The sequence below is a fragment of the Leptidea sinapis genome, chromosome 4, assembly GCF_905404315.1.
Source record: "Leptidea sinapis chromosome 4, ilLepSina1.1, whole genome shotgun sequence".
Classification (NCBI taxonomy): domain Eukaryota; kingdom Metazoa; phylum Arthropoda; class Insecta; order Lepidoptera; family Pieridae; genus Leptidea; species Leptidea sinapis.
The window spans coordinates 8,665,144-8,692,215 of NC_066268.1; the positions used below are offsets into that span (position 1 = coordinate 8,665,144).

The window sequence follows — 27,072 nt, forward strand, 5'->3', positions numbered from 1 at the left end:
GATCCTGGATTTACTTACAAGGGGCCATGGTCAATAGAATAACAATAAGTATGCAATATTTATTTTTAACAACTTTTACTTACTAAAGAAATGATTGGGCAATGCAAGAATAGTGAATAGAATGTATATGTGCAGTTAGTTATTTGTATGGGGCAGTTATATATATTCTGGCAACATAAGAGTACACAAATAAAATTTGAAAAACATAAGAGTAGCTGTGTAGGTAAAGGTAAATGAAAGTCTTGAAACACTTACCTGTAAACACTTTCATTTATAAACGGTACCTAAATAAAATAGTTCTCTGCAAGTGCAGGTTTGAATCCAATATTGCCCATAAATTTGGGCATGTAAAAAAGACCACGACAAATGGAAAATGGTAATCTGCGTGTCGTAGACCTCTACGTGACGTCAATATGCGAAATTCCACCCGCATCTCGTCGACGTCTGGCATTCCACAACCACATGTTTTGCTAGAAATTTCTTGCCTTGCACAGCCACTTTGTGTAATCAATTACCGGCTGCGGTTTTCTCGCAGCGATACGGCTTAGGGACCTTCAAGATTAGACAGACCCGTGGTGTTGCGGATGTCCAAGGCAATTGGCTCACCGCTTTCCATCACGTGAGGCTCTTGTCTGTTTGCCCCCTCGGTAAAAATTTAGTATAGTGTCGCACTGGGTGACAGGGGAAGGGGGGGGGGGGGGGGGTAGGTAGCCTCTCTCCGCTGACACCACTCCCATAAAAAGGTAACGCACCATTCTCTTGAAAATCAATCAAAAAATTAATATAACCTAATCTCAAAACAAAAGTTGCTTAAAAGTCCAAGTAGGATATATAAGCCATATTTCAAAAGTAATCACGAAGGGGGTGGCGGGCATTGCACTGACAATTATACTCGACCGCTCGTCATTGAATTCTAAATATTGGCTATCAATATTCGACCTCCATATGCCATTTACGTCAAACTTCTCTACACTCCAGTTTCGCTTTTCACATGATTTGAGGTTAGAAACATTTTTTTGTAATTTTTCAAAAAATATGCATTACCTTTTATATTAAAACTTGTTATTACAATGGTAGCGTTATGCTCAGAGATCCAATTTTTTTCATAGTATAATGTCCTATGGTATATTGCTATGGGGCAACGCTGCCGATATTAATACAATATTTGTGCTGCAGAAGAGGGCTATTCGCGCTATTTATAACCTAGGTCCTAAAGAATCATTGAGAGCAAAATTTAAAGAAATTAACATCTTGACTGTTGCTTCTCAATATATTCTTGATAATGTAATGTATGTTCATAGGCATATAAGTGAATTTGCCAGAAACTGTCATAACCATAATGTTAACACCAGGAACAGACAAACTTATGATGCCTACTACTCGGCTAAGTCGAGTTAGTAAGTTTTTGTGGGGCGATGTATATGCTTTTACAACAAGATCCCAGAAAATGTTCAAAACAAAAGTATAACGTTATTCAAAAGTTCTGTGGTGAAGGTTACTACTATAACATAAATGACTTTCTTAATGATACCACAGATTGGGAATGGAGTGACCGCCCTCAGGCTATTAAATAATAAGTTTAATTGTACAATATTACTTTGTAAACATATTTACTCGACGAAAAAAAAAGTCCGCTGAGTTTGTTGCGCCCATTCTTCTCAGGTCTGAGGCATTCATTTTGGAATGGGTGGTAGTTTTTTGACTTTCAATAAGTGATGTCACATCCTATTTTGAATAAAAATATTTGAATTTGAATGTCTACCAGCTTTAATATCCATCTACATCTCAACTCGTGCAACACGATACTAAATCCAATCCTCGTGTATGAACATAAAACTAACATGATTGTATAATAATGTTGTGAACTCAGGTGTGTCAGTTCATCTTGGACGACTACATAGCGAGCGGGCAAGGTGCTTGGGCCAACGTGTGCGTGACGCAGCCCCGGAGGATATCGGCCATCAGCGTGGCGGAGCGCGTGGCATCCGAGAGGTGCGAGGAACTTGGAAACAGTGTGGGGTACGTACATATTATCTAACTACATTTGTCGGAAATAAAAAATTGTTACGTTAGGACTATAGGGTTCAGAACACCAGTATTGTTAGGCAAATAATTTATTACACGTCGCAACAGTCAGTAATTTTTTTTAATGAAAATAAGGGACGAGATGAGCAGGACCTTCAGCTGATGATAATTGATACGCCATGCCCTTTACAGTGCTGCTCAGGATTCTTGAAAAACCCAAATATTCTAAGGGGCACTATAATTGCGCTTGTCACCTTAAGACCTAAGATGTAAAGTCTCATTTGCCCAGTAATTTTACTAACTACGGCGCCCTTCAGACCGAAACACGGTAATGTTTACACATTACTGCTTCACGGCAGAAATGGGTCCCGTTATGGTATCGATAAACTAGCCGGCATCCTGTGCAAAAGAGCCTCCCACTGGTAAATGCTTAAATTAGGTACCAATAACACACTGGGGATTTTATTGCTTGTTATATCGCAGTGAATGTTCATTTTTATCACTCAATTACTAATGAATAAATGTATCAAGTGCTACTCTTTAACTTTTAGCGTTCCGCCGGTCCATATGTACCAATTTGAGGAACTTAACATGACACTGCCGATAATTTTGTTCACAATTTGATTAATTACAACTGCAATCAAAAATCTAAGTTACTCATTGTCCAGTGAAAGTCCCATCAAAAGCGGTCCACCCGCTTCGGTGATTAACTGGAACGAACTGATAGACAGTAAGATTCAAAATTAATTGTAAGAGCCGTTAGTGTTGATTGCATGATTTAGACTTAGAATGTCCTTGAAATCCTTTAACATTAAAAAAATCATTCAACAGAGTAATATTGATGATGTAACGCGGATGCGGTAAGCTAACATCAAGTGCACCCATGCTCGAGTGGTAACAATGTACCTGATGGTAATGAAAATACGAATGTAAAATATCATTTTATAGATAGTGAAATTTTGTTTTCAAATTTTTATTAACCTATTTATTTGTTATGCAAACAATTCACTCAATCAACTGAGGTGAGAAGGAGTGAGGTACTGAATGCTCATTGGTCAACCAATAATCACGCCATACTTTTAACGATTTCTATTGGCATATATGGTGTCTGAAAGTGTTCACTCTTTAATATGTGTATATGGAATTATAAGGTCGATGGTACATAGTAACAATATTATAATATTTTTTCAAGGAAAAAATAATCAAACTAATTAAAAAATCAAGGTTTTCCAATGTATACTCCTTTTTTGATTTTTAAGTGCAATAAACTAATTTGTTCCAGTTACTCGGTGAGGTTCGAGTCAGTGCTGCCGCGACCGTACGGTTCGATATTGTTCTGTACGGTCGGAGTGCTGCTGAGGAAACTGGAAGGAGGATTGCGGGGTGTAAGCCACGTTCTGGTAGACGAGGTAAGAGGTTTATTTGGCATTACCCAATTGGTCGAAACTGAGAAGAGGGCTGAGCTAAACTGGTTTCAAATATACTTAACAATGGCCAACAAACCAACAATATATTGTGTTCAACGCAGCACTATATCTTAATATATATAAATTACGTGACACGTTGTTTGTCCGCGATGGACTCCTAAACTAATGAACGGATTTTAATGGGGATTACTTCATCGAGTGCAGTTTTGTCCAACTTGAGATATAGGACAGTTTTTATTTCGATTCGAGACCGCTAATTATTTTTATTCAAATATTTGTTTTGTATGGACATATTTTCTATGAGATAATTTATTGACGCACGGTTTGACAGATCTACTGTGAAACAATTTCATTACAGTTAACAACAGGGAGCAATGATGTTCTATACATAATATAGAACGTTATTGACAGGAAGCATATCTTACAAAATAATTCTGGGTGTTATGAAATATTATTGACAAATACATAAAAAAAACAGTATTTTTTTATTATGCACAGAACAACGTCTGTCGGGTCAGCTGGTCCCTTATAAATTAACAATGTTCACTGTGCGTGACTGCACGGTCATCTATTCCCATTTTTCATAAAAAACAAGTGAATCCAATATTGTTGTAAAATAATGAATGGATGATGACAAACAACATATATATTTGTATTAAAATTAATTGATATAATAAATAATACCTTCAATAAAATGTATTCAAAAAAACGACTGACTCAAAGATTGTTTCTAGGTAGCTTATTATGTAAGTTTCATTATAATTTTAAATAAATAATTAAAAGTATATTACTTACTGTACAACATTAAAGTCATTATTTATCGGACCATCCTAATCGAGATGGTGCTGCAATCGTTAATGTAAGTGCAATCTAGTCTGCCTGCTCTAATTTCGAGTTTCATAGAAACCTCACTGTGGCATAGAAACAATTTGTTCGTAATTCTGCAAACATCCCTGAAGCACGGATTCACTTTGTTATTTCATACATTTAAAACCCTTTTTTTTTATAATCACCACTTCCATACTCCTTTGTGGAAATAATTTTTGATCATCATTATATACTTTATTAATCCCATGCAATATTAATAATGCTTTAAAATGTGAATGCTTTTAAACTCAAATCTGCTATGTTCGTGGGTCTATTTGTCATTGAGATTTTCATCATAAATATATTCAGTAACTAAGTATAAATTATTACGTAGGTGCACGAGAGAGATGCTGACACGGACTTCGCGCTGATCCTACTAAGAGACATGGCGCACACATACCCCGACCTGAGGATCATTCTGATGTCCGCCACCGTCGATACCACGCTCTTCTCGCAGTACTTCGGCAACTGTCCTGTTATCGAAGTGAGTTGGACTATCCACGCATACAGATAACGCCCGAGTTGAATGTAGAATTCAGGAATGCGATAGTGCTGTGACCTAATTATAATTGATGACCATAATCATGAGTGAGTCGATAAATTTTCAGGAATACTTCAAGTTCACCATAACACTAGGTTGAAATAATTTTATTATTTTTTTATAATTTCAACATAATACGTAACTAAATCTCAAATTTTAGTTCTGGATTTCGTCAACACATATGTCTAAAACATTTTTCGCTATTTATCGTGCTTGGCGATGAATAAAAACTCGTTTTTTTTTTTGGAACGGAACCTGATGGACTTGGATCAGTCATTATTAAAATAAAAAAAAATAACACGCGATCGCAACTTTAGTATTAACTAGGGCTTCCAATCCCGCGGCCTGTATTCAATCTCGGCATTTGCGGAACTACGAAATTTCATACCCGCGGGATCTCGGTATTTGCGGGATCCTAGTATTAACGCGATAACTCGGTAACCGACGACTACGGCACAACACTACTCGGTAGGCGAGCGAAGTGAGGTGTGCGGACAGCGGGGGGAGATATTCCCACTCTTTACTGCATTCAACTTGCGCGATAACTTTACAGTAAACCTCAAGTATTCTTATAACTTTAATAAAGAATATTACTTATTTATGCAACTGTTGTGTAATAAGGGGTATTAAAACACGAAAGTGTGTTCATTACACGAGGCGAAGACGAGTGTGATAATAGTGTGTCTTAATACCTAATTATCAACAGTTACATACAAGACTTTATCTACACCCATAATGAATGGAATCCTCTATAAAAGATCTTTTTTTTAAGACTACTTTAAGTTAGCTCACTGCTAACATTAAAAAGCCAGTCGTAGTAACCATAATATCATCCAAAAGAGTGTTATTATAAAAACGGATGATATAATGTTGTACTGAATTTCATTACAACACTCGTTTGGATGATGTAATGGTTATTAATACATTGCGTGTTTTAATGTTGATTATTGCTAACAGTTTTAGAATTTTTAATAGAGGATTTAAACCTTAGGTATAGATAAATATATGTATATATTTTTTGGTTTGTTTACATCACTATTATAATAAAAATATTAAATGCAAAAAAAACTGTGTGAGTGCTTTCTTGTGTGAAATTTTTATTCCTCGTGCTATTTTACGTTTGTAGAAATATTGTTGTAAGAAAGAAGGTATTGAATACAACCAATGAAAATATTATTATACCGCATAATTTAGTTAAATACCGTTTATATAAATATTGTTAAATTATTTTATACAATTAGAAGTAAATGATTTATTTTTATTTTATTGCTGATTTATATTGAAATTAGTTTAATTCCCGTCTATTGGTTGCGGTTTAGTAGACATATAAGTTACTAGGGCGCTAGGCTTATGTTAGCTCAAGTATGGTACAAATGGTCTAGTTCAGGGGTGCTCAAACGGTTGATCGGGATCGACAGGTCGATCGCGAGTGCTTTTTGAGTCGATCTCGAGAAATAAATCCGGTATAATAAACTAAAATCTGTAATTACGTACCATTTTATGAAAAATATGCTCAGAACATGTAGTATCACGCTTCAACATCCAAAGTCACTATTTAGTTGAGCTTACAACTTTAGAACGCGTTTGTTTTGTAAGAACCAATAAACTCGCAATTTTGAATAATAATTATGAGTTTTTTCATTGACATAAGACCACTCTTATGTCAATGAAAAAACTCCACGGTCCACGACCTACACTTACCTTGACTAAAAAAATGCATATTTTGTGCAAAACTAATATCTGTCATCGTGGCACTATACCTAGACGACAATCCTTCATCACACATACTTGAAGCCTCTCAGAGCCGATCGATCGTAGTCTAACAATTTTGAGGTAGATCGCCAGCAATTCAAGCTTGAGCAACCCTGGTCTAGTTTAACAATTAGTTGTTGATGTTAGCATCAGGGTGCCAAATTTAGGTGACGGTGTGTGCAGTCTCTGTCTTCATAGCTTAGGAAAATAGAGACAATAATATTGAAATAAATCATAATTATGATCATTCCAGGTCCCAGGACGAACATACCCCGTGCAGCAATATTTCCTTGAAGATTGTGTTGAGCTGACGCATTTCGTGCCTCCACCAGATACGAGAAAACGTAAACACACCGGCAGGAAGGCAAGCAAGAACGAAGATGATGATGATGATGATGAAGGTGAAATATTAACTACTACATATACCCCCTTATTCATAATAGTCTGCTAACTTAAAGCATTGCTAATTCTCACTCTGTCTTCTTCTATTGACCTCCTAAGTCAGAATGAGGAAAAACACTCCTTAGCGGCTGTTTAAAGTTAGCGGACCATTATGAATGAGGGGGTTAGTATGTAACATTGTACTGAAAGAAGCCTTTATTTTAATTTAAAAAACAAATTATACAACTGAATTCATAGTTTTTTTTAAATAATTGCCTATATGAACGGGGACTCAAATATGATAATTTCAGTTGAATATGTGTAGTTTAAACAATAATTTGTCGAAGTTTAGTATTTATTATTAAAGACGATAATTACACGTTAGTGTTCTGATTAGACAATGTATGATATTGTAAATTTTCCGAAATTAAGGTCTTGGTGAAGACGAGGAAGAAGACTTGAACAAGAACTGCAACCTCGGGCAGGAATACTCGCAGGGGACTATCGACACTATGGCCAAGCTGTCTGAGAAAGATGTATGTACTTCGATTATGTTCAATTATTGTACTACCATAATTATTACTCGACTCTATATAATAACCTATAGAATACAGAGCCATTTGCCTCTGCTCTTAGCTTGGCCCCTTTTGTTACCTATTTTCGTCGATAGTATAATAATAAACTCCGCCTGGTATTCTCTTCCCATGATGGCTACGTCATACTGACAGCTCGCACTTCATCGTTAATATTGTGCCGCTCACGTCTAAAGCAAGTCTAGAGCGTTGTTTCACTCGAAAATAGTTTGAGAACAGCATCGCAATTGATGACGTATTCTTAGGCCAATCACGTGACCCAACTGTCACTGGAAGAGAAAACCAGGCGGGGTATATTATTATACCATTTATTCGTCCATTCATTTTGCATGTCATCTTTAACTCTCTAATCACACAAACAATTTGTAATTAAATTAGTAATACTATGACGGATTTTCTCTTGATGATCATAATTATTTCAAAACCTACAAGCAAACATCTATAGCAATTTAAAATTAATGATAAACTTTCAGCTAAGCTTCGAGCTGATTGAAGCAATACTAATGTACATCCATAACCTCAAAGAAGAGGGGGCAATCCTTGTGTTCCTACCTGGTTGGAACCTCATCTTTGCCCTGATGAAGCACCTCAACCAGCATCCGGAGTTTGGCAACAGCGGCAAGTACGTGATTCTGCCGCTGCACAGTCAAATACCGAGGGAGGACCAGAAGAAAGTTTTTATTACCCCACAACCTGGTCTCACGAAGGTGATGTTGTTAATATTAATTCAATTTATTGTTTTTTTTTTTAAATATTACTACTGTTCAATTTGTTATTTTTATAGTGATAATTCTCACTTCTGAGGTTAATACAAATTAAATTTGTTATGTTAAAAAATAAATGAAAAAAAGTCAACCGGACTCGAACCGCATGTGTCGTAAATTTTTATATATCTGGTTCAACTCTCAGGTTGTGGCTCCATCTACAGTATCTACTCTATAGTTGTAACCTGTCATCATTGATTAAGTCAATTTCCTAATATTATGCTACAACCTGAGAGTTGAACGAGATATACAAAAATTCACAAACCATACATCACTTGAACGGTGGGCTCAGTTGGAAACAGCGCTGGGACGGAACCCGAGAGGTCGCGGGTTTGAGTCTCGCATCATTCATAAATTTTGGTTACAAAAAAATTATAATTTGTATTTATCTAAATTCAGGTGATCCTATCAACGAACATCGCGGAGACATCCATCACCATCAACGACGTGGTGTACGTGATCGACTCGTGCAAAGCCAAAGTCAAGTTATTCACGTCGCACAACAACATGACCTCGTACGCCACCGTGTGGGCTAGCAGGACCAACTTGGAGCAGGTACTATTCAGGATTGTTGAGTTTATCAAAGAGGATGTAAATACTACGTAATAAAAGATGGGAATGCCTAAATAATACTTGAAATTTAGTTTAGTATGTAACGTGCAGTGAGATTTGACATAAGTTTGAAATCGTAATTGGATGTAGTTCCTGAAAAACGTTCCAAGCCACAAACATCACATTTTAAGGACTTCGCGGGGTTGGGCTACTAAGTTATGATGTCATTTAAAGAGTGTCAGTAGGGCTGCCATTTTTTGTCAGTCCGTTAATATGAATCACGTAACCAGTTCCGTATTCTTAACTCAATTTCGACATGATTGTGGTTTGGAACCAAAGAGTATAATAATATATAGGGAAATGAGAGCCCTCTCTACACATTATGAGCTGTCTATTTGAAAACTAGCGCCATCTGGAAATTGGCCCCGAAAATAACTATATATAAGCTCGAAATTATAAAATTCATTTTGTTGTGACGCAATTAAATAACTAACTCTACTTTTTAATGTAGGTATTACAATTTTTTGCCATGTTGAAATTGCGCGTAGAGTTAGTTATTTAATTTTGTCACAACATAGAACATAAAGAATAGATTTGGTAGTGTAAATATGCAAAATGGAACACGAGAGCTACATACATGCGCAAAAGCTAGAAGTAGCCGCTATTTTATGACCACTGGGCAGTGACACAACTAAAGAAAAGTTGAAAGGTTTCAAAGCGAGTGACAGCTGACAAAGCTTTCATTTTCGGGCCAACTAACAGATGACACTACAGTCTTCTGAAAACGTCACTATAAGGCGTCTGTCCCACCCCTGTTTGGAACGTTTTTCTGGAATAACGTGCAATTACAATATGGCGACGAAGTTATAATCTGGCTAAGTTTCAAAGCGAACAGTTGCTTAAAACGTTAGATAATTTATACGTCTAGATATTTATACGTCATCACAGGAATATTGGTTACGATTAGTTAGTGTGCGTTACGATTTGTTTGACACTTAGTGTGTTACTGTGCGTGAATTGCTCAAAATAGAGGTTAATTCTAAACGAAATTTTTTTCGCCGGCTTCACAGCTGTCATGGTCTATATAGACCAGTATAGTATGCTTGCGTAGTAGACGAACCCTGTGTGAAAGTGAGATCTATATATAACTATCCTTTGGTTTGCACATCAGTGAAAGTACTAATATTTTTTTGGCTTGATGATTGATGATGATGTCTTCCTGACACGGTCACGGCGACTGCAAAGGACTAGGGGGTGGGGCGTCGTTGGTGTGCTCGAACGTGGCTTACGTAATGACGCTAACGGCACCGCATTTTAAAGATTCATTTTCATAATTGTAGTGTATAGCTGCTGGTGGTCGAGCTTTTATTTCATCTCGCTTCTTGTCGAGTTACTTTTTTGGGTTATGTTATACAGCGTTACAACGGTTTTTAAATATTGGACTCTAAAATAATGGACTCGTTATAACGCCCCATTTAACCTCCTTTCGACTTTACGGGTAGTTTTGTAACATGCTGTTTATTATAGCATCTGTGAAAATATTGAGGGTAGAATGAAAATATTGAGGGTAGAATGTGTATACGTAATGAGGTCCCTAGTAATATATTATTTGAATCAAACATTATCTCCAATTCATACCATTAGTCACCAGCGGCGGTACTGCCATATAATCAAATAAGCCGGACATTATTTTCTGTTTAGAAACTTCGCGCTCAAACCATTTGTTAAGTTCACGTCACTAAATTGGCCGCGTCAAAGCAACAAATCTCACAACTCGCAAGTTCGATCAATATATCAAGTTGACAGACTGATGACTATCTCACTCACACACGTTGGCGTGTATTGGGATTTTGATTCCAGTCATTATATATTTTTTTTATGAAAATAAGAGACGAGACGAGCAGGACTATCAGCTGATGGAAATTGATACGCCTTGCCCATTACAATGCAGTGCCACTCTTGAAAAACCCAAAAATTCTAGATGTTAAGTCTTATTTACCCAGTAATTTCACTAGCTACGGCGCCCTTCGAACCGAAACTTATATTACCCATAAACTAGCCGGCATTCTGTGCAAAGGAGCCTCCTACTGGTGGGTTTTCTTATCTTTTGAAAAACCTCCAAAGCGAGATATATAGCTATAGTGTTGATGTACATGTTGACAGCGCAAGGGTCGTGCGGGCAGAGTGCGGCCGGGCGTGTGCTTCACTCTGTGCTCCCGCACTCGCTTCGACCGTCTGGACGAGCACCAGACCGCCGAGATGTTCCGCACGCCACTGCACGAACTGGCACTGAGGTAACTACCAAGAGTATACGGAATTAGCACAAAAAAAAATATGATGGGTACTCACGATATATATTTAATTAATTTGAAGCCGATATTTCGATCCAATTGCATGAATCGTGGTTGCGGAGGCGGCGAGAAGCTCTTTGAGACATTGACGCTTGACACTAATAGTACATCGTCTGTCCACGTGGCGTCTAATTCGTACGTTCTCAGCAGTTCCGCCGCAACCATGACTCATGCAATTGGATCGTTATATCGGCTATTGTAACTAATATATTTGCTATTAAGCAGTAGAAGATTTGGTTTAGAATCATAATAACGATTCGTAATAAACATTCATTCAACACAAATCATTACATATTTATCTAATATTAACTAAAAGTAAATTAATTTGTCACAATTGAGTGAACTTTAATAATATAATATTACGTATAAATTATTATGACTTAGATGTAAAAACAGGACTTCAGGAGCAATTCTAATGACAAATCGCTGTCTGTACCTTAGTTTTAGTATAATTATGACGATAATAAAAATTCGAAAAAAAATATATGAGTCAAATTTAGATTTCAAGCATATTGCAAACACTTGAACTTGACTAATCCCCACGTCAAAGCACTTCAAGAATAATTGTATTCTACTTTTTTGTAGAAGTAAACTAGAAAACCAGACTAGAAGCCTTATATTAAGCGACATCATCTGCCCGTAGAACAGATATTATGAGTCATTATACAACTTATTTGTAGCGGACATATGATATACTCATTATAATATCATATTGCTCTGTGCCCACTCACACTGATTTGTACAATAATGCAATGCATCTCTCATCATCATTTTGAGGCAAAAATATTTGTGGTGGTGGAACGGCAGTGTTGGAATTATTGGAATGACAATGCACATACAGCTCTACTTCGTTGTTACATACAGACACTTCACCAAGTACATATATAACATACCCATGTTGTGTCATAATAAGATGACACTGCAAAATTTTTATTATACACTAGCTGAACCGACAGACGTTATTCTGTATATAATAAATAAAATAATGTTTTTATATGAATTTGTCAATAATATATCATAACATTAAAAATTACTTCGTAAAATATGCACCCTGCTGTCGTAATGAAATTCTTTCACAGCAGAACTGTCAAACCGTGCGTCAATAAATTCTCTCATAGAAATTATGTATGAACACATCAAAGGAATAACAAATTTGTTGTTTTTATTTAATTTAGCAGCATTTTCCTATTTATTCACCTTTTAAACCTTCTCTGGACTTCCACAAATAATTCAAGACCTAAATTTGCCAAAAAAATAAAAGCCATTCTCGAGTTTTAGCGAGACTAACGAACAGCAATTCATTTTTATATATATAGATGTCAATTATTTTAGTTACTATCCAGAGAGTAGTAAGCGATTTTTTAAGAGGCAAGCACTCCAATTTAAAAAAACAAGGTTGGTCAAGGTACTCATGAGACAATTTGTCATGATTATAATACATGAATGTTGTATAAAATAAGTATTTCTGTGAAAACAATCGTAAATAAGTTTACTATTTTCTTTGATTAACGCGAGTGTTAAACATTTAAATAAAACACTTTTAAGGAATTAAAACGCGTGTAATTGTAACCTCAAAACGAGATCTGGAAAGGTCTTAAAACGTAGGGTTAACTTAAATAAAAATAAAAAATGTAACTTTTACGCAAAAATCTAATTTAAAAACACAGTTACAATTACACGCGTTTTAATCATTTAAAAAAAATAACAATAAAAACAACAGACTTCAAAATACTATTCAAAAAAAAAAAAGATATAATATGCACTAAAAAATATAAAAATAATTGCGTATTTTTATACAATCTAATTAATTAATCTAATTCTTGTTACGATATCGTAAATTTTGGTCCTGCCGCCGCGACCCGCTCTCGCCTCTCGTGTCCTCACGACTCAAGCACATCTCACCTATAACTATGTATGTAGTTACAAACCTATATTGGATCACACCGACTCCAAAAATTACAATAATCGTAACTGCAATTAGATGAATTAATTAGATTGTATAAAAAATACGCAATTATTTTTATATTTTTTAGTGCATATTATATCTATTGTTTCGTAATAGTGTTTTTGAAGTCGGTTGGTTTTTTTTTTTGGTATTTTTTTATTTTTAGTGAATTTGAAGTATACTAACTACCAATTTGTTTATATGTGTGTAGATATACTAAATTTTTCAATTTGCTGCATTGATGAATGCATGAAAAATCTAAAAATAAATGTAAATTTATCATCCACGTATAGCAAATTTAAGACTTTTATGGTTTTCTCATGGATGCCATTGTCAGATCTGGATCAAATTGGACCAATGGGACCACACTGGAAGCACCAGCATTCAAATAAAAATAGAATTATCAAAATCGGTTCACCCAGTCGAAAGTTTTGAGGAAGGTTGAGGAGGTTGTTTTTTGAAACATAAAAAAACATACCGACGAATTGAGAACCCCCTCCTTTTTTTAAGTCGGTTAAAAAGTGTTTTATTTAAAGGTACATAAGTTTGTCCAGAACTTTATGTCGCGACAGATCTTTTACTCTACTGATCATCTTAATTAAGTTAACTATAAATAATAATATAAATAGTTTTAACTTGCATACTTTCTTATTTTCCTTGAACATTTCACGTGCACTTCAAATGCTATGTATAACTAGATAGTAAATTATCTGTGATATAAATATATATATTCTAGGAAAACAACCAATTACCAACAACACTGACATTGACAAAATTTTTTATTTTTCAGTATTAAACTTCTTCGCCTGGGCAACATAGGCCACTTCCTTTCCAAAGCGCCCGAGCCTCCACCGCTCGACGCTGTGATTGAGGCTGAGGCTCTGCTCAGGGAACTTGGCTGTTTAGACAATAAAGACGCACTTACCCCACTCGGCACTATTCTAGCCAAGTTACCCATTGGTGAGTTTAGTTCATTACTATTTACAATATAATGATTATATTTATCTACACTCATGTATTAAATTCTCTATTAAAGATTCTAAAACTTATTGCCAACACAAAAACACCCAATGTCCTAATAACCATTTCATCATCCAAACGAGTGCTGTAATGATATTCAGTACATTACATCATCCGTTTTCATAATAACATATCCTTTGGATGATATTATGGTTACTAGGACTGGCTTTTTAAATATTAGCAGTGAGCTAACTGTTTCAGAATCTTTTATAGAGGATTCATATTATTAAAGTTTTGTTTGCAACTGTTGATAATTAAATCAACAGTGGCATACAAGACTTTATCTACACCCATAATATGAATCCTCTAAAAGTTTCTGAAACAGTTAGTCCAGCGCGCGTAACCACGCATCGTGCAATAACAATGTGGCTGTCTGTTAAAACTCTTTCAACGTGAAGGGATTGAAAAAAAAATAGGAGTGTTATGAAATTCAGTACAACATTACAACACTCGTTTGGATGATGTAATGGTTATTAGAACATTGGGTGTTTTAATGTTGGCAATAAGCTAACTGTTTCAGATACTTTAATAGAGGATTTAGGGCATGGGTGTAGATAAATAACTATTACAATACTACCTATCATTAAAACATCAACAAATCAATACGGGGAAGTGTATCAAGAATACTGGCAGCGATGCCGCGTTGGATAGCTAGGTTGATGCATCGACCAAAATAGCTGCCAGCTCTTGGGTTACCAGTAGCCCTATTGAGTCGCGTAAAGAGTACATTGTACATTCTTCGCGCCTCTAGGCCACACGGGCCAAGTATCTTGACACCAAACAGTACTTTGATGTATGACTCACTAAGACCGACATATTTGCGACACTTGCTGTCTTCGGTAGTAGAAGCAGCAGTCCCAGCACGAATTTAATTCATTACTTTAAAAATAAAATTTGAAAAACAAATTTTTATGAACGATGCGGGATTCAAACCCACGACCTCCGGTGTTCCGTGCCGGTGCTCTAACCAACTGAGCTAACCGTTCGAGTACCGCCTCGTTACAAAATTATTTGTATTTAATTATTGCTTTGTTCAACTCTCAGGTTGTGGCTTCATTTACACATACAGGATCTACTTTACAGTTGATAACCTGCTCAACCCCAATATTTGCATATTAGGAAATTGACTTGAGATGTCGCTCTTGTAAATCTAAACAATATGTCATGTTTTTAAAGTGAACACTTTAAAAACTTTGAGAGTTGAACAAAGCAAACAGAATTTTATAACGAGGCGGTACTCGAACGGCTAGCTCAGTTGGTTAGAGCACCGGCACGGAACGCCGGAGGTCGTGGGTTCGAATCACGCAACGTTAATAAAAATTTATTTTTCAAATTTTATTTGTGTATTAATCCTAGAAGTGTGGGTTACCACTTTAAAAACATGGCATATTGTTTATAATTCATTACTTGTTTAATTTTATACATCAGATGATGACTGGCTGTGTGTTAACTAGAATAGGTACAATGTGTAATGTCAAAATTAACCAACCCTTTCTACTTATTTTTTTTTATATGAATACGTACATACAAGTACGTCACAGCACATGTGCATCAAGTGTGCCAAAACGAAATAAAGAAAGTAACGTAATATGCATAATCTCTATTGGTATAGTTTATAAACTGCGAGGTATATTGTAAGGATAGAAAGTGAGTCATTTAACTATTTGATAGGAATTGTCTCGGACTTTGACACTATAATCTGCCGCTGGTACGTTCAAGTGGATTAAGAAACTGTGCTTTCAGAACCTCGCCTGGGCAAGATGATGGTGCTGGGCTTCGTGTTGGGCGTGGGTGACGCTCTCACCACGATGGCTGCCAACTCCACCACCTTCCCGGAGATATTCGTCGTGGAAGGACGGAGACGCGTTGCGCCGCACCAGCGAGCTCTGGCCGGCGACAGGGCCTCGGACCACGTGGCTATGTTGAACGCATTTCAGGTATAACATTTATGGCAGCGATATAATATACAAGTGACAGAACAATTACATCGTAAAGTCAATTATTTTTTGGGTTTCATAATCCAAAGATTGCACTTTTGTGTGTCTGTCATAGTCAATGTACTGCAATATTGCCATTATATAAGCAACTCCAAATACTCATGTCTTTACTATGCTAAACTCTTTTAACCCTTCGTAAATCTATCACTGTAAGATTCAATTTAGTTGGTTTTCAAGCGATTTTGGCGCGTGAAAGTATATGTATGCGTATTTTTTTACGTGTAGCAAGAGAACGCTTATAGACAAGATGATTTCCTTGAATGTTTCAGAAAGCTATCGAAACAAGCTATAAGACAGTGCTTTAATTATTTGTATTGTCTTTTATTTTACACATACAACACAAAGTTGAAAAAGCGTTATATTTTAGAATTAATTAGTATTAAAAAAAAAACAATTGGTTTTATTTATTAGTGTTTATGGTTTTATTATCATCTTTATATGATATTTGTAAAACAAAACTAAAATAAACATGCTTTGATAGTAACAATTTTAGACATTCATTAAGAAGGACTAAGAAGAATCCCTTGACCTTGATCGACCTTGAAGCGCGAGATCGCTTGTGTATGGTATAAAATGTAACTATGCTATATTGCGACAAAATAACTACTGAAATATATTTTACGATAATTTTTCAGTAAGTTAAAGTAAACATATTCAAATAAAAAACATGCAAAGGAAACGACAGTTCAAGGTCCTATATATAAGTATTAAATTTGAATGATGCTGTTTGAAGCCGAATTTATATCAACAAATACTATATCCCATACTATTATAATTATGCTTATGTCTTGTCAATATAGTCTAGATATATAATAAAAATAGCAACTACCTAAATATTGGGTAAAACTTCGAAAAAAAAAATAAAAATTCTGCGCACTTCACTATCACATCGGCGGCCGATAAATCCCCGCACCTTTTTTCCGTTAACTTTTAAGCTGATTAAGATTTAGAAATGTTCATTTTCAATAATGCTTGTTTGTACTGAGCTTAGTGGTTATTGGTACGTCAATTTCTCAAACACAATTCGGTTCTCTTTATCACCCCACTCGATATTAATATCACAAGAATATTTTACACAGATTCATGTAAGTAGAGGTCCTAAATTTAAAGACAAAAAATATTTTCTTTTTAATTGTAAGAATTTATGGCTAGATGTATATTATGTTCTAAAGATTAAAAGTACCTAATGAGCAAACAAGGTTCTTGCTATTTGTAATCGAAGAAATTATTGAAAACCTATTTGCAGTTATGGGAGAGAGAGAAGAACAAAGGAGAAGAGGCTGAGATCCAGTGGTGCGACTGGAAGGGAGTGCAGCAGACCACACTTAGGGTCACCTGTGAGGCCAAAAATCAACTCATTAGTAAGTCTTTATTAAGTTATCGTTATTAATATTGTAAAGAAATACTTAGGGGTTGCTCACGTTTACTTACATTCAGAATTTCTAAGTCTTTAGTTTGAAATGACCCAGTTTATTTAGACTTATTTATAGCCCCAATCATTGCTGTGTTGTGTAGGCTTCCTCACTGTTTTTAAATATTTTTTTTTATTCAATACGATCAAAGCTTTTTTATCGAATATAATAAAAGAATTTGAATCTCTTGAAAATCTTTGAATTGTCAAGCTTAAATGATTGATTTTTTATGGACTATAAAATTATGATTTTTATAGTCCATAAAAAATCTACACCTATTGATTAAATTCTATTTTCTATCTAACATCTACTTCAGAAAAGTTGAGGTTTAGTTAAGTTAGGCAAGTTTTTTATGTCATGAAAAACACGGTCTATAACTTTGACCATTTCAATAATAGTTATTTAACAGCTCACGTAAATGAAGTTTCATATTGTTTGAGTTAAAATTTCATACAAATAATACTCTACTTCATAGATGGGTACATGAGTATAGTGATGTGCCACACATAAAGATTACTACGATTATGCCACAGATTACAAATAATCAGTAGAAATAAATGCTAATATGTAAATAAGGTGTAATATGTTATTTAATCTTAATTTCATTATTTAAAATTTACTTTCTTATTATTAGGCATACAAATAAAACAACTAATTGCTTTTATTAACATGAGTTGTCAGAATCATCAGTTATACAAATGTGTATTAATAATTAGTGTTAATATTGATTTCCATATTATTTAAAATTTCTATGTGATTCGCAGATATTCTGACCACCTCAGTGGGATTCCCTGAGGCTTGTTGCATACCCCAACGCTGGAACCCTAATGTACAAGACCCGGAGTTGGATGTAGTAATAGCATTACTCTGCATGGGACTGTACCCAAATGTGTGTGTGCATCAGGGAAAGAGAAAGGTATGGTATTGTTAAATAATTTGATAAATAAATACTATATATTACATATATTATAATATACACAATAACTTATATATTATATTATGTATCAAGTATACATGATATAAATGCAGAGTTTCTTGTTTATGCTTATTAAATTATGAAACTTTCAAAGCCCGAAATCTTTTCTCGCAACATTATCGCATATTTCAAAATTATTATGAAATGTCTTGCGTTTGGTTGCGGGTGAAACAAAGGTTCTCCAGTAAGTAGCATTACACCCGGGGACTTCCACTCCCAACTGTTGGCCGATTTTAACTGGCGTTCCCATTGTGGTGTGCATTCTTTATATAGCATTTAATGTCACACGGATAATGTCTCTGTCGATGTCATGACAGTGACAATGATTGTTGACACATTTAATTCAGACTAGATGTCAAGACACTAGAATATGTATATATTGTAGGTGTTGACGACGGAAGGCAAGCCCGCGCTGATCCACAAGACGTCGGTGAACTGCAGCAACATGGAGCAGCGGTTCCCGTCACCGCTGTTCGTGTTCGGAGAGAAGGTGCGCACGCGCGCCATCAGCTGCAAGCAGACCACCATGGTGGCTCCACTGCATCTGCTGCTGTTCGGCTGCAGGAAGATCGAGTGGGTCAGTAGTCACGACACTTACTTAGACGTCGTTTGGGTCCCTGACTGCCGCTTGGCACGGCGCCGGCGCCGGCTCTCGCCCGCACTCGCACCGCACGCCCGTAACACCCGAGCTAATACGAATACCGAATCATCTTTATACTAGCTTCTGGTGCTGGGCGTTCTTGACTACCACATTTTTTTTCTAAGGAAAATAGAGACGAGAGGAGTAGGATACTTAGCTGATGGTAATCGAATCGCCCTGCCCATTTTAAGTGCGCTCGTCACCTTGAAACTATTAAGTCTCATTTGCCCAGTAATTTTACTGCTACGGCGCCCTTCAGACCGAAACACAATAATGCTTATGCCCCCTCTAAACGATGGCCCATGATGGACAATCGCAGAATGAGCCATGATTACCGCAATGATTGAGCAGCCGTCTACACTATCGGCCATGATGGACAATCACAGAATGGGCCATGATTGCCACTTAATTTTTCCATAACTGCTTTAAGTAGCAACATTTGGCCTGTGGATATCTACCGTGTGACACCATAAACCATGGACGTTGAAACAGTAGCAGCTGCCGCTATTTATTTATTTAGTGTGTATAACCACTCCATAAATGTTCAAAGTAAAAGAGTCGTGAATAAATTTGAAGCTCATTGCTCCATTTCTGTTCCGACATTGTACGTAATGCGTTAAAATCGTAGGTCTCAAAGGTAGGTTAGCTACAAAAATATATACAATATAGCACGCGTCTGCACCGCACCGTAAGCTTGTAATACGAACTGAGTGATCGGCGATCCTCTGGACACGCTTACAAAAACCGACACAGCGGCGATCGCACGCCAACGTCGCCCATCATGGGCCAATGCAGACGATTATGCCCTCTACACGTTCGTAATCGCCTCTATTTGTCCATCATGGGCCATCGTTTAGAGGCGGCATTACACATTACTGCTTCACGGTAGAAAAAGGCGCCGTTGCGGTACCCATAATCTAGCCGGCATCTTTTGCAAAGGGGCCTCCCACTGGTGTATATATATATATAATTGTAGGTCGACAACGTGGTACGTCTCGACAATTGGCTCAACTTCGACATGTCGCCACGAAGCGCCAGCCTGGTTGCGGCGCTCCGGCCCGCCATTGAGCAGATCGTTGAGCGAGCCGCGGCCAATCCGGACGCAGCATTAGACTTGACGCCAGTCGAGCAGAGGGTAACTTATTTCCCATATTAATGTTTGTGCACGCTTTGATCAAATATGTACTAGATGTAGCTTTGGATATAAATATAGTGTTTTCAAAGTTCGGGCCATTTTCTTGAAAAAACAATATTATATTACAAAAATTTTAGATAGGTAATTATGTTTTTCCAAAGAAACAGATTATTGATGTATTAGAATATGTTTTAACTACTGATTGAAACAAAAACACATAGAAAAGATGCAATTTAACCATGATTGGAAAGTAGAGACAGTAAATTTAGTGCGGAAGGTAGTCTATCACACACAAAAAGATGAAACCCCTTTTAAAAAAGTAACTACAACAGATAGACCCCATTTAAACGATTGTCTCTATAATTTTGCATCTATTTTAATAATTTTCTGGTGTCACTGATAGATGTTGTATAAATTAAATAATTTCATTCATCGCTTTAAACCCAAAGCAATATGTATATCCATAACCAGTAAAATGATTCGAGGTTAACAGAAATCACCTACAGTATATCTATGTACCTATAAACTTTATGTGTTTATTTACTTCTGCACACTGAAAATTAGTCGTGAGAGACACATACTAAAACAGTATGCAAAGTAACGTCTCCACTTATTGGGGCTTAATTAAATGAAATTGAAAATAATTATTTAATTATTAATTCCAGGTGGTTAAATGTGTGAAAGCATTGTGTGAATTCGATGCGGGCGACTATAATATAAGACGCGCTGCGTCTATGTCAGCGTTTAAAGCCGACCGAGGGGGCCCCTCCGGCCCTAAGAGTCTCAGAGGATGGAGCACTAACGGCCCTCGTGCTGGCTTCAGCAACCAAGGAAACTTTGGTGGCGGCATGGGCAGTCAAAACATGGATGGAGGCTTTGGTAATCGCGGCGGCGGCTTTGGCAGTCGAGGTGGTGGATTTGGCAATCGTGGGGGTGGCTTTGGCAACCGTGGTGGCGGTTTTGGAAACCGGGATGGTGGGTTCGGCAACCGGGGTGGCGGCTTCGGCAACCAGGGTGGCGGCTTCGGCAACCAGGGTGGTGGCTTCGGCAACCAGGGTCGTGGCTTCGGCAATCAGCGCGGCGGCTTCGGTTATCAAGGCGGTTCCTTTGGCAACCAGGATAATGGCTATAATGCGCAAGGTGGAGGATATGGAAATCAAAGTGATAGCTTTGGAGATCGAAATGGTGGGTTTGGAGACCAGGGGGGAGGCTTTGGTGATTCCGATAACCAAGGATTTCGTGGTGGTTTCGGTGCCCAACGTGGTCGTCCCGGTGCCACGCGTGGTTCTACCTGGGGAAAATTTGGAGGCTCCCAAAACTCACGTAGTTGGGGAGGTGGTTGGGGAGATTATGATTAATTCATTCCAGTAGTATTTGACCCTATTTGTAATAAATTTGAGTGACTAGTTTATATAGTAATTATAAGTTAATAAATACAAATTTCCTGAAAAATTGTTTTATTTTTATAATTTTAGACTAATCAAGAACAAAACAAAAGTTATAATAATGAATAACCAGAACAAAGTAATCAGTAAAATAGATAAAACAGAATGTCATAAAATTCCATAAGAGCTTACACAAATGTCATTCAATAGGAGTTAGAACAATTAATAAGATAGTCTTTATCGGGTGCAACCATTACCTCGCTTTTCTTGCTCTGTATTCTAAGGAAGGTCAGATCGTTTGTTGGATCAAAGTCTTACAACTGCTTTCGCCTTGTCGATCAATGCGCGGCGCGCGGCGGCTATTGAAAGCAAGGGGGAAGGCCTGGCAGTTAGCCTGGATATTGCGAAGGCCTTTGATTGTGTATGGCACAAGGCGCTCCTCTCAAAACTTCCATCATTTGGGCATCCCGAGAGCTTATGCAAGTGGACCTCCAGCTTCCTCACTGGGCGCAAGATACAGGTCGTTGTCGACGGTTATTGCTCGAATCTCAAGCCCGTGAACGCTGGAGTGCCCCAAGGCTGTGTGCTATCTCCCACGCTGTTTCTTCTGCACATCAACGATATGTTGGACACCTCCAATATACATTGCTATGCAGACGACAGAACTGGTGATGCCGTATACATGGGCCATGCCGGTCTCTCTCGGGAAATCGTCGACCAGTGCCGGGAGAAACTTGTGTCTTCTATCGAGTCCTCTCGAGGTCGCGGAATGGGGTAAATTGAACCTTGTCCAATTTAACCTCCAGAGGACTGAAGTTAGCGCGTTTACCACTAAAAAAACCCCATTTGCCGCATCACCGCTCTTTGACAACACTTCCCATAAAGCCTCGCTTAGTATTAGAATACTGGGTCTCGAAATCTCGAGCGATTGCCAATTCCGTGGCTATCTGGAGGGCAAAGCCAAATTGGCTTCGAAGAAGCTGGGGGTCATTAATAGAGCACGGCAATACTTCAAGCCGGCCCACATTAGCTCTGTTCAAAGCGCAGGTCCGGCCACACATGGAGTATTGCTGTCATCTCTGATCTGGCGCACCCCAGTATCAGCTCGATCCATTTGACCGCGTGCAACGCAGAGCAGCTCAAATTGTCGGGGACCCAGCGCTCTGCTCACTTGGCGTTGCATACAGACGTCGCTTCATTGTGTGTCTTCTACCGCATTTATCACGGGGTGTGTTCCGAAGACCTGTTTAACGTGATTTCTGCCGCTGAATTCCACTTTCGCACGACACGCATCAAGTTAGGATATCGTCCCCACCATCTGGATGTGTGGCGGTCTTCCACAGTGCGGTTTTCAATGAGCTTTCTTCCTCGTACGACAAAGCTGTGGAATGAGCTTCCTTGTGCGGTGTTTCCGGGACAATACGACATGGTTACCTTCAAAAAAAGCGCGTACACCTTCTTTAAAGGTCGACAACGCTCTTGTGATTCCTCTGGTGTTGCAAGAGAATGTGGTCGGCGGTGATCATTTAACACCAGGTGACCCGTACGATCGTTTGTCCTCCTATTCCAATAAAAAAATATCTGCCCAAGTTGTCGGGCCATGAATACTATCAAAAAGTTCTTCATACACTTCATGGATTTTTTTTAGGTCAGCAAGTACTTTGACTAGGCTAACGGGATGACCGACGAGACGTTGACTCGACCATCATAGCCCGGATAGTCCGTACGGCGATCTTATAGCGAAGAGCCTCGATCAATATATCAAAAGGTTGGCTAAAAGATCAAATACAGATGCCTCTGTCTGCGGCCCTGCCACTGCGGCTCAGCCGTTGGGCATGACTCCGCTGCCGGCGACACTCCAAGTTTATAATTTTTTGTATTTTAATCTATCTAATAATATAATACGTAGTTTTTATAAGTACATATTTTAAAAACTTATATTTATGAAAGAAAATAAATACATGTGTATAGAAATAACAAATAACACAATATATTTCCTGATCATTATTAGAGTTCTGACTGTAGTATATTTTATTAGGCAATGAGTGATTCTATTATATTATTTTTGTTATGTTATGGTCCTTTAATAAAATATAAATAATTAGCTATCTAATTATATATGTCATACGAGTATCTACAACGTGTGTATGAAAAACAAGAACGATACCATAATAAACAATCTCTGGGATCTCTTATCAGTAAAATCAGGATTTTTTAGTTCAGGGAATTCGATAATTACAATTATTTTTATTACCATATCAAAATATCAGATCAGATATAAAAGAATACATTTATTTTCTAAATGTATTTGTTACATTAAAAAGTTAAGAGAGTTTAAGGTGCTCATGACGTCATCACAGTTGTCCACTGACGATAGTCAACACGGAAAGTGATGTTTGACAACTAACTGATGTACACTTCCTCAAGTGATCATCACTATTACATGTCAACTAAGATAAGCAATAGGCCTGCAGGTTTCTTTCTGCTTTAACTGATTTCACTTAATTAAGGTAAAATTGAAGTATAATCGGCAGTTGATTGAAAAAAAACGAGAGCTTTATTATTTTGTCTGTAAAGTGTAAACAATTTGAGGTTATACAGATGAATGGACATAAAGTAATAGTAAAATATGAACACTTTATTAATTAAGAATTCCACATAGTTATTTCAATGCTCATAAGTATTCTAATATTATTAGTATTATTCATATGTAAACTAATTTAAATGACTTGCATACACGATTAGATTTAACATTAGCAACTAATAGATCAAACTTAAAAAAATAGCATCAAAGTAAAAATAAAAAGCGTTTTACTTACTCTTAATTGATTACTATTCCGTAACAAACAGTACGTATATTACAACAATCAACCAATTAAGGCATATATATAAACAAATGTATGAATAATAACAAAACAAAACAATGACGCAATATCAATCAACAAAGTCAAAGATTAGCAACGTAACTTTTTTTTTACTAAAGAGAAGCGACGAAAACGAAGCACACCGCCATCTCGCGTAATTAAACCTTTAACTGGCAATGCCGTAATATTGTGAGTACATTCAGCTAATTCTAAATATTTTTTTTCAAAACCAGAAAAATCGAAAATCGATTTTCAAGGGTAAAATATCGATTCACTTAATCGATTCAGTATGACGTATCAATTTAAAAATCGATTTAATTGGTCCGTGTAATCGATTCTTCGATTAATCGATTTGAGATCGCCATCCCTAGCTTAGACATATGTTAAAAGTAAAAATACTAAAGACAAGGCAGTAAGGGCCTTGGCTATAGCCTGTTCGCATGAACAAATTTTAAAAAAAGTATGTATTGTAAACAAAGTTTGTCAAACTTTCAACTTTGTATTTTCAGATTGGTTTATTGGAATTTGGTATACGATAACGTTTTTTTAGGGCGAAATGGATGATGATGATTATTGGAATACTAGTGAAACCAAAGAGAGTGCGTTCAGTTTTGACGATGTGGTACGTAATACGTACTCGTACGTAATAGAAGATCATAATTTTGATATTGTTTTCACATCTATTAAATTAATTTTATGCAATGTAAAGTAGCACAAAAATATTCAACTGCTGAACTATCTCTTAACAGCTCATGTTAAAATAAAAAAAATAACCAGAATGTGATTTTGTCATCTCAAGATCAATTTCATTTATATTTTATTTTGTCTGTCTCTCACACAAAGGGTTCCATACCATCATACAAGACATAACACTTTTGTAAAAGAAAACTTTTTTTGGAATGATGATTATTTTGTATTTAAATCTACAAATTAACAAAAAAAAAACTGGAATTTGAATTTGGACCAGGACAATTCAGTTTACAAACGACAACAACAGTTTACAAACGATTTACAAACAGGACACAGAAATAGAATTGCAGTAGCTACTTAAATTAATAAGTATATTAAAATAATCATAATTTTTAATATTTGAATAAAGTTATATGAATTGAAAACTAGTTATTAGAATATAAAACAAAATAAATGGCAGTCCTATGTGAGGACATAAATTAAATATTATACATTTACATGTATCTTTTATTTTTATCTGTATTCTCTGAATGAATAATACCAATGATTTAAAATTGGTAATCCCAGGATGCTTCTTGAAAACTATTCAGGACATCCCATGACCTAGTCCTAGGAAAATTGGACAGTTAGCAACTCTATTGTATAGTAGCAATAGTTTTAACACACTCTTGTACAATTTCAGCTGTTTAACTATTATGTTTATGATTCAAATTGTTTAAAACCTTGTATTAGGAACCCTAAAAATATTTTTTTGAACATAAAACAATTACAATACACAAATAGTTATTTCTATCTATCAAGTAGATAGTTGTAAGTAGAAATAAAATGTGTTCAAATAAACAAAAGCTTAAGCCTAAACTTTATAATATTTGTATAGAATATAGAATAAACATAAATAATAATTTTACAGTTATCACCACAAGAAATACTTGCTATTGGCAAGAAAGCATGTTCAGGGCAGAGTGAAGACAGTGTATTCAATTCCTCGAATATAAATAGTACTAGACGAGACTTAGTACCACTAGCAAGCCTTGTGTCACCTAAAGCCCTAGAACTGAGTAAGCACTACACAATTTCAATTTAATATTTAAGGACTCTACTCACTACAACATATCATACCATGACCATGCTATGAATGTATCAGACAAGACAAGCAACACAATATGCTACTATGCCCACTAGAGCGTATCAATTACGTATCAAAGTCGTATGTATCGGCTTTAATGACCGGAGCGTCAGCATATCATCTCATTATCATCCACGTGACAAGCCCGTGCGTAACGATTTTAGTGACGGGAGGGTCCGCATATCATCTCCGTATCATCCGAGCGGTCCCTGTGCGCTGTTGTCGCGTTTGTAGTAATTCACCTGATTGGCAACGCGTTTATAACGGCCATCTTACGCGGCTATGTTAACATCTTAAGTACAATATTTCTTGCAGATAAAGATTTCATTTCCCTTTAATTTCAATAAGATTTACCCCCGTGTCTTTTTTACACAAAATAAGTGCCCAGCATAGTTCAAGTTGCCCAGTATCAACCATACTATCTTATGGGGTGATCAAATTGATGTTTCTGGCTCAAAGATGATGTTACTTATCTTATCTTATCTTATTATCTTATCTTATTTACAATTTGATTTTTTTTAAGTACCCCTTATGGGATTAATTTCACAATTAAATTTATAAACAAAATTTACGAATGATGCGCCTTCGAAGTCGCGATCTCTCGTGTTCCGTACGAGTGCTCTTCCACT

The 27,072-nt window shown here is 36.5% G+C and overlaps 2 protein-coding genes across 5 annotated transcripts in view; both read left to right on the forward strand.

Moving 5' to 3' along the window:
- Positions 1–21,830, forward strand: part of LOC126979689 (dosage compensation regulator) — a 35,584-nt gene extending 13,754 nt beyond the window's left edge. For both annotated transcript variants that reach the window (XM_050829139.1, XM_050829140.1), the window contains 15 exons: positions 1,871–2,019; positions 3,308–3,434; positions 4,654–4,803; positions 6,866–7,013; positions 7,426–7,529; positions 8,060–8,293; positions 8,750–8,905; positions 11,066–11,196; positions 13,989–14,158; positions 15,962–16,155; positions 17,462–17,576; positions 18,392–18,543; positions 18,989–19,180; positions 20,220–20,378; positions 21,044–21,830. In XM_050829139.1, the coding sequence (XP_050685096.1) occupies positions 1,871–2,019; positions 3,308–3,434; positions 4,654–4,803; positions 6,866–7,013; positions 7,426–7,529; positions 8,060–8,293; positions 8,750–8,905; positions 11,066–11,196; positions 13,989–14,158; positions 15,962–16,155; positions 17,462–17,576; positions 18,392–18,543; positions 18,989–19,180; positions 20,220–20,378; positions 21,044–21,736 (2,874 nt within the window). In that variant the 3' untranslated portion in view covers positions 21,737–21,830. The remainder of the gene's footprint in view (positions 1–1,870; positions 2,020–3,307; positions 3,435–4,653; positions 4,804–6,865; positions 7,014–7,425; positions 7,530–8,059; positions 8,294–8,749; positions 8,906–11,065; positions 11,197–13,988; positions 14,159–15,961; positions 16,156–17,461; positions 17,577–18,391; positions 18,544–18,988; positions 19,181–20,219; positions 20,379–21,043) is intronic.
- Positions 21,831–25,094: 3,264 nt separating this feature from the next.
- The window catches only part of LOC126979764 (vacuolar protein sorting-associated protein 16B), a 38,431-nt gene continuing 36,453 nt past the window's right edge, over positions 25,095–27,072 (forward strand). For all 3 annotated transcript variants that reach the window (XR_007732873.1, XR_007732872.1, XM_050829286.1), the window contains exons 1-2: positions 25,095–25,249; positions 26,228–26,375. Coding sequence is in view for 1 of the 3 variants with exons in the window: in XM_050829286.1 (XP_050685243.1) it covers positions 25,184–25,249; positions 26,228–26,375 (214 nt within the window). In the remaining 2 variants the exon portion in view is untranslated. The remainder of the gene's footprint in view (positions 25,250–26,227; positions 26,376–27,072) is intronic.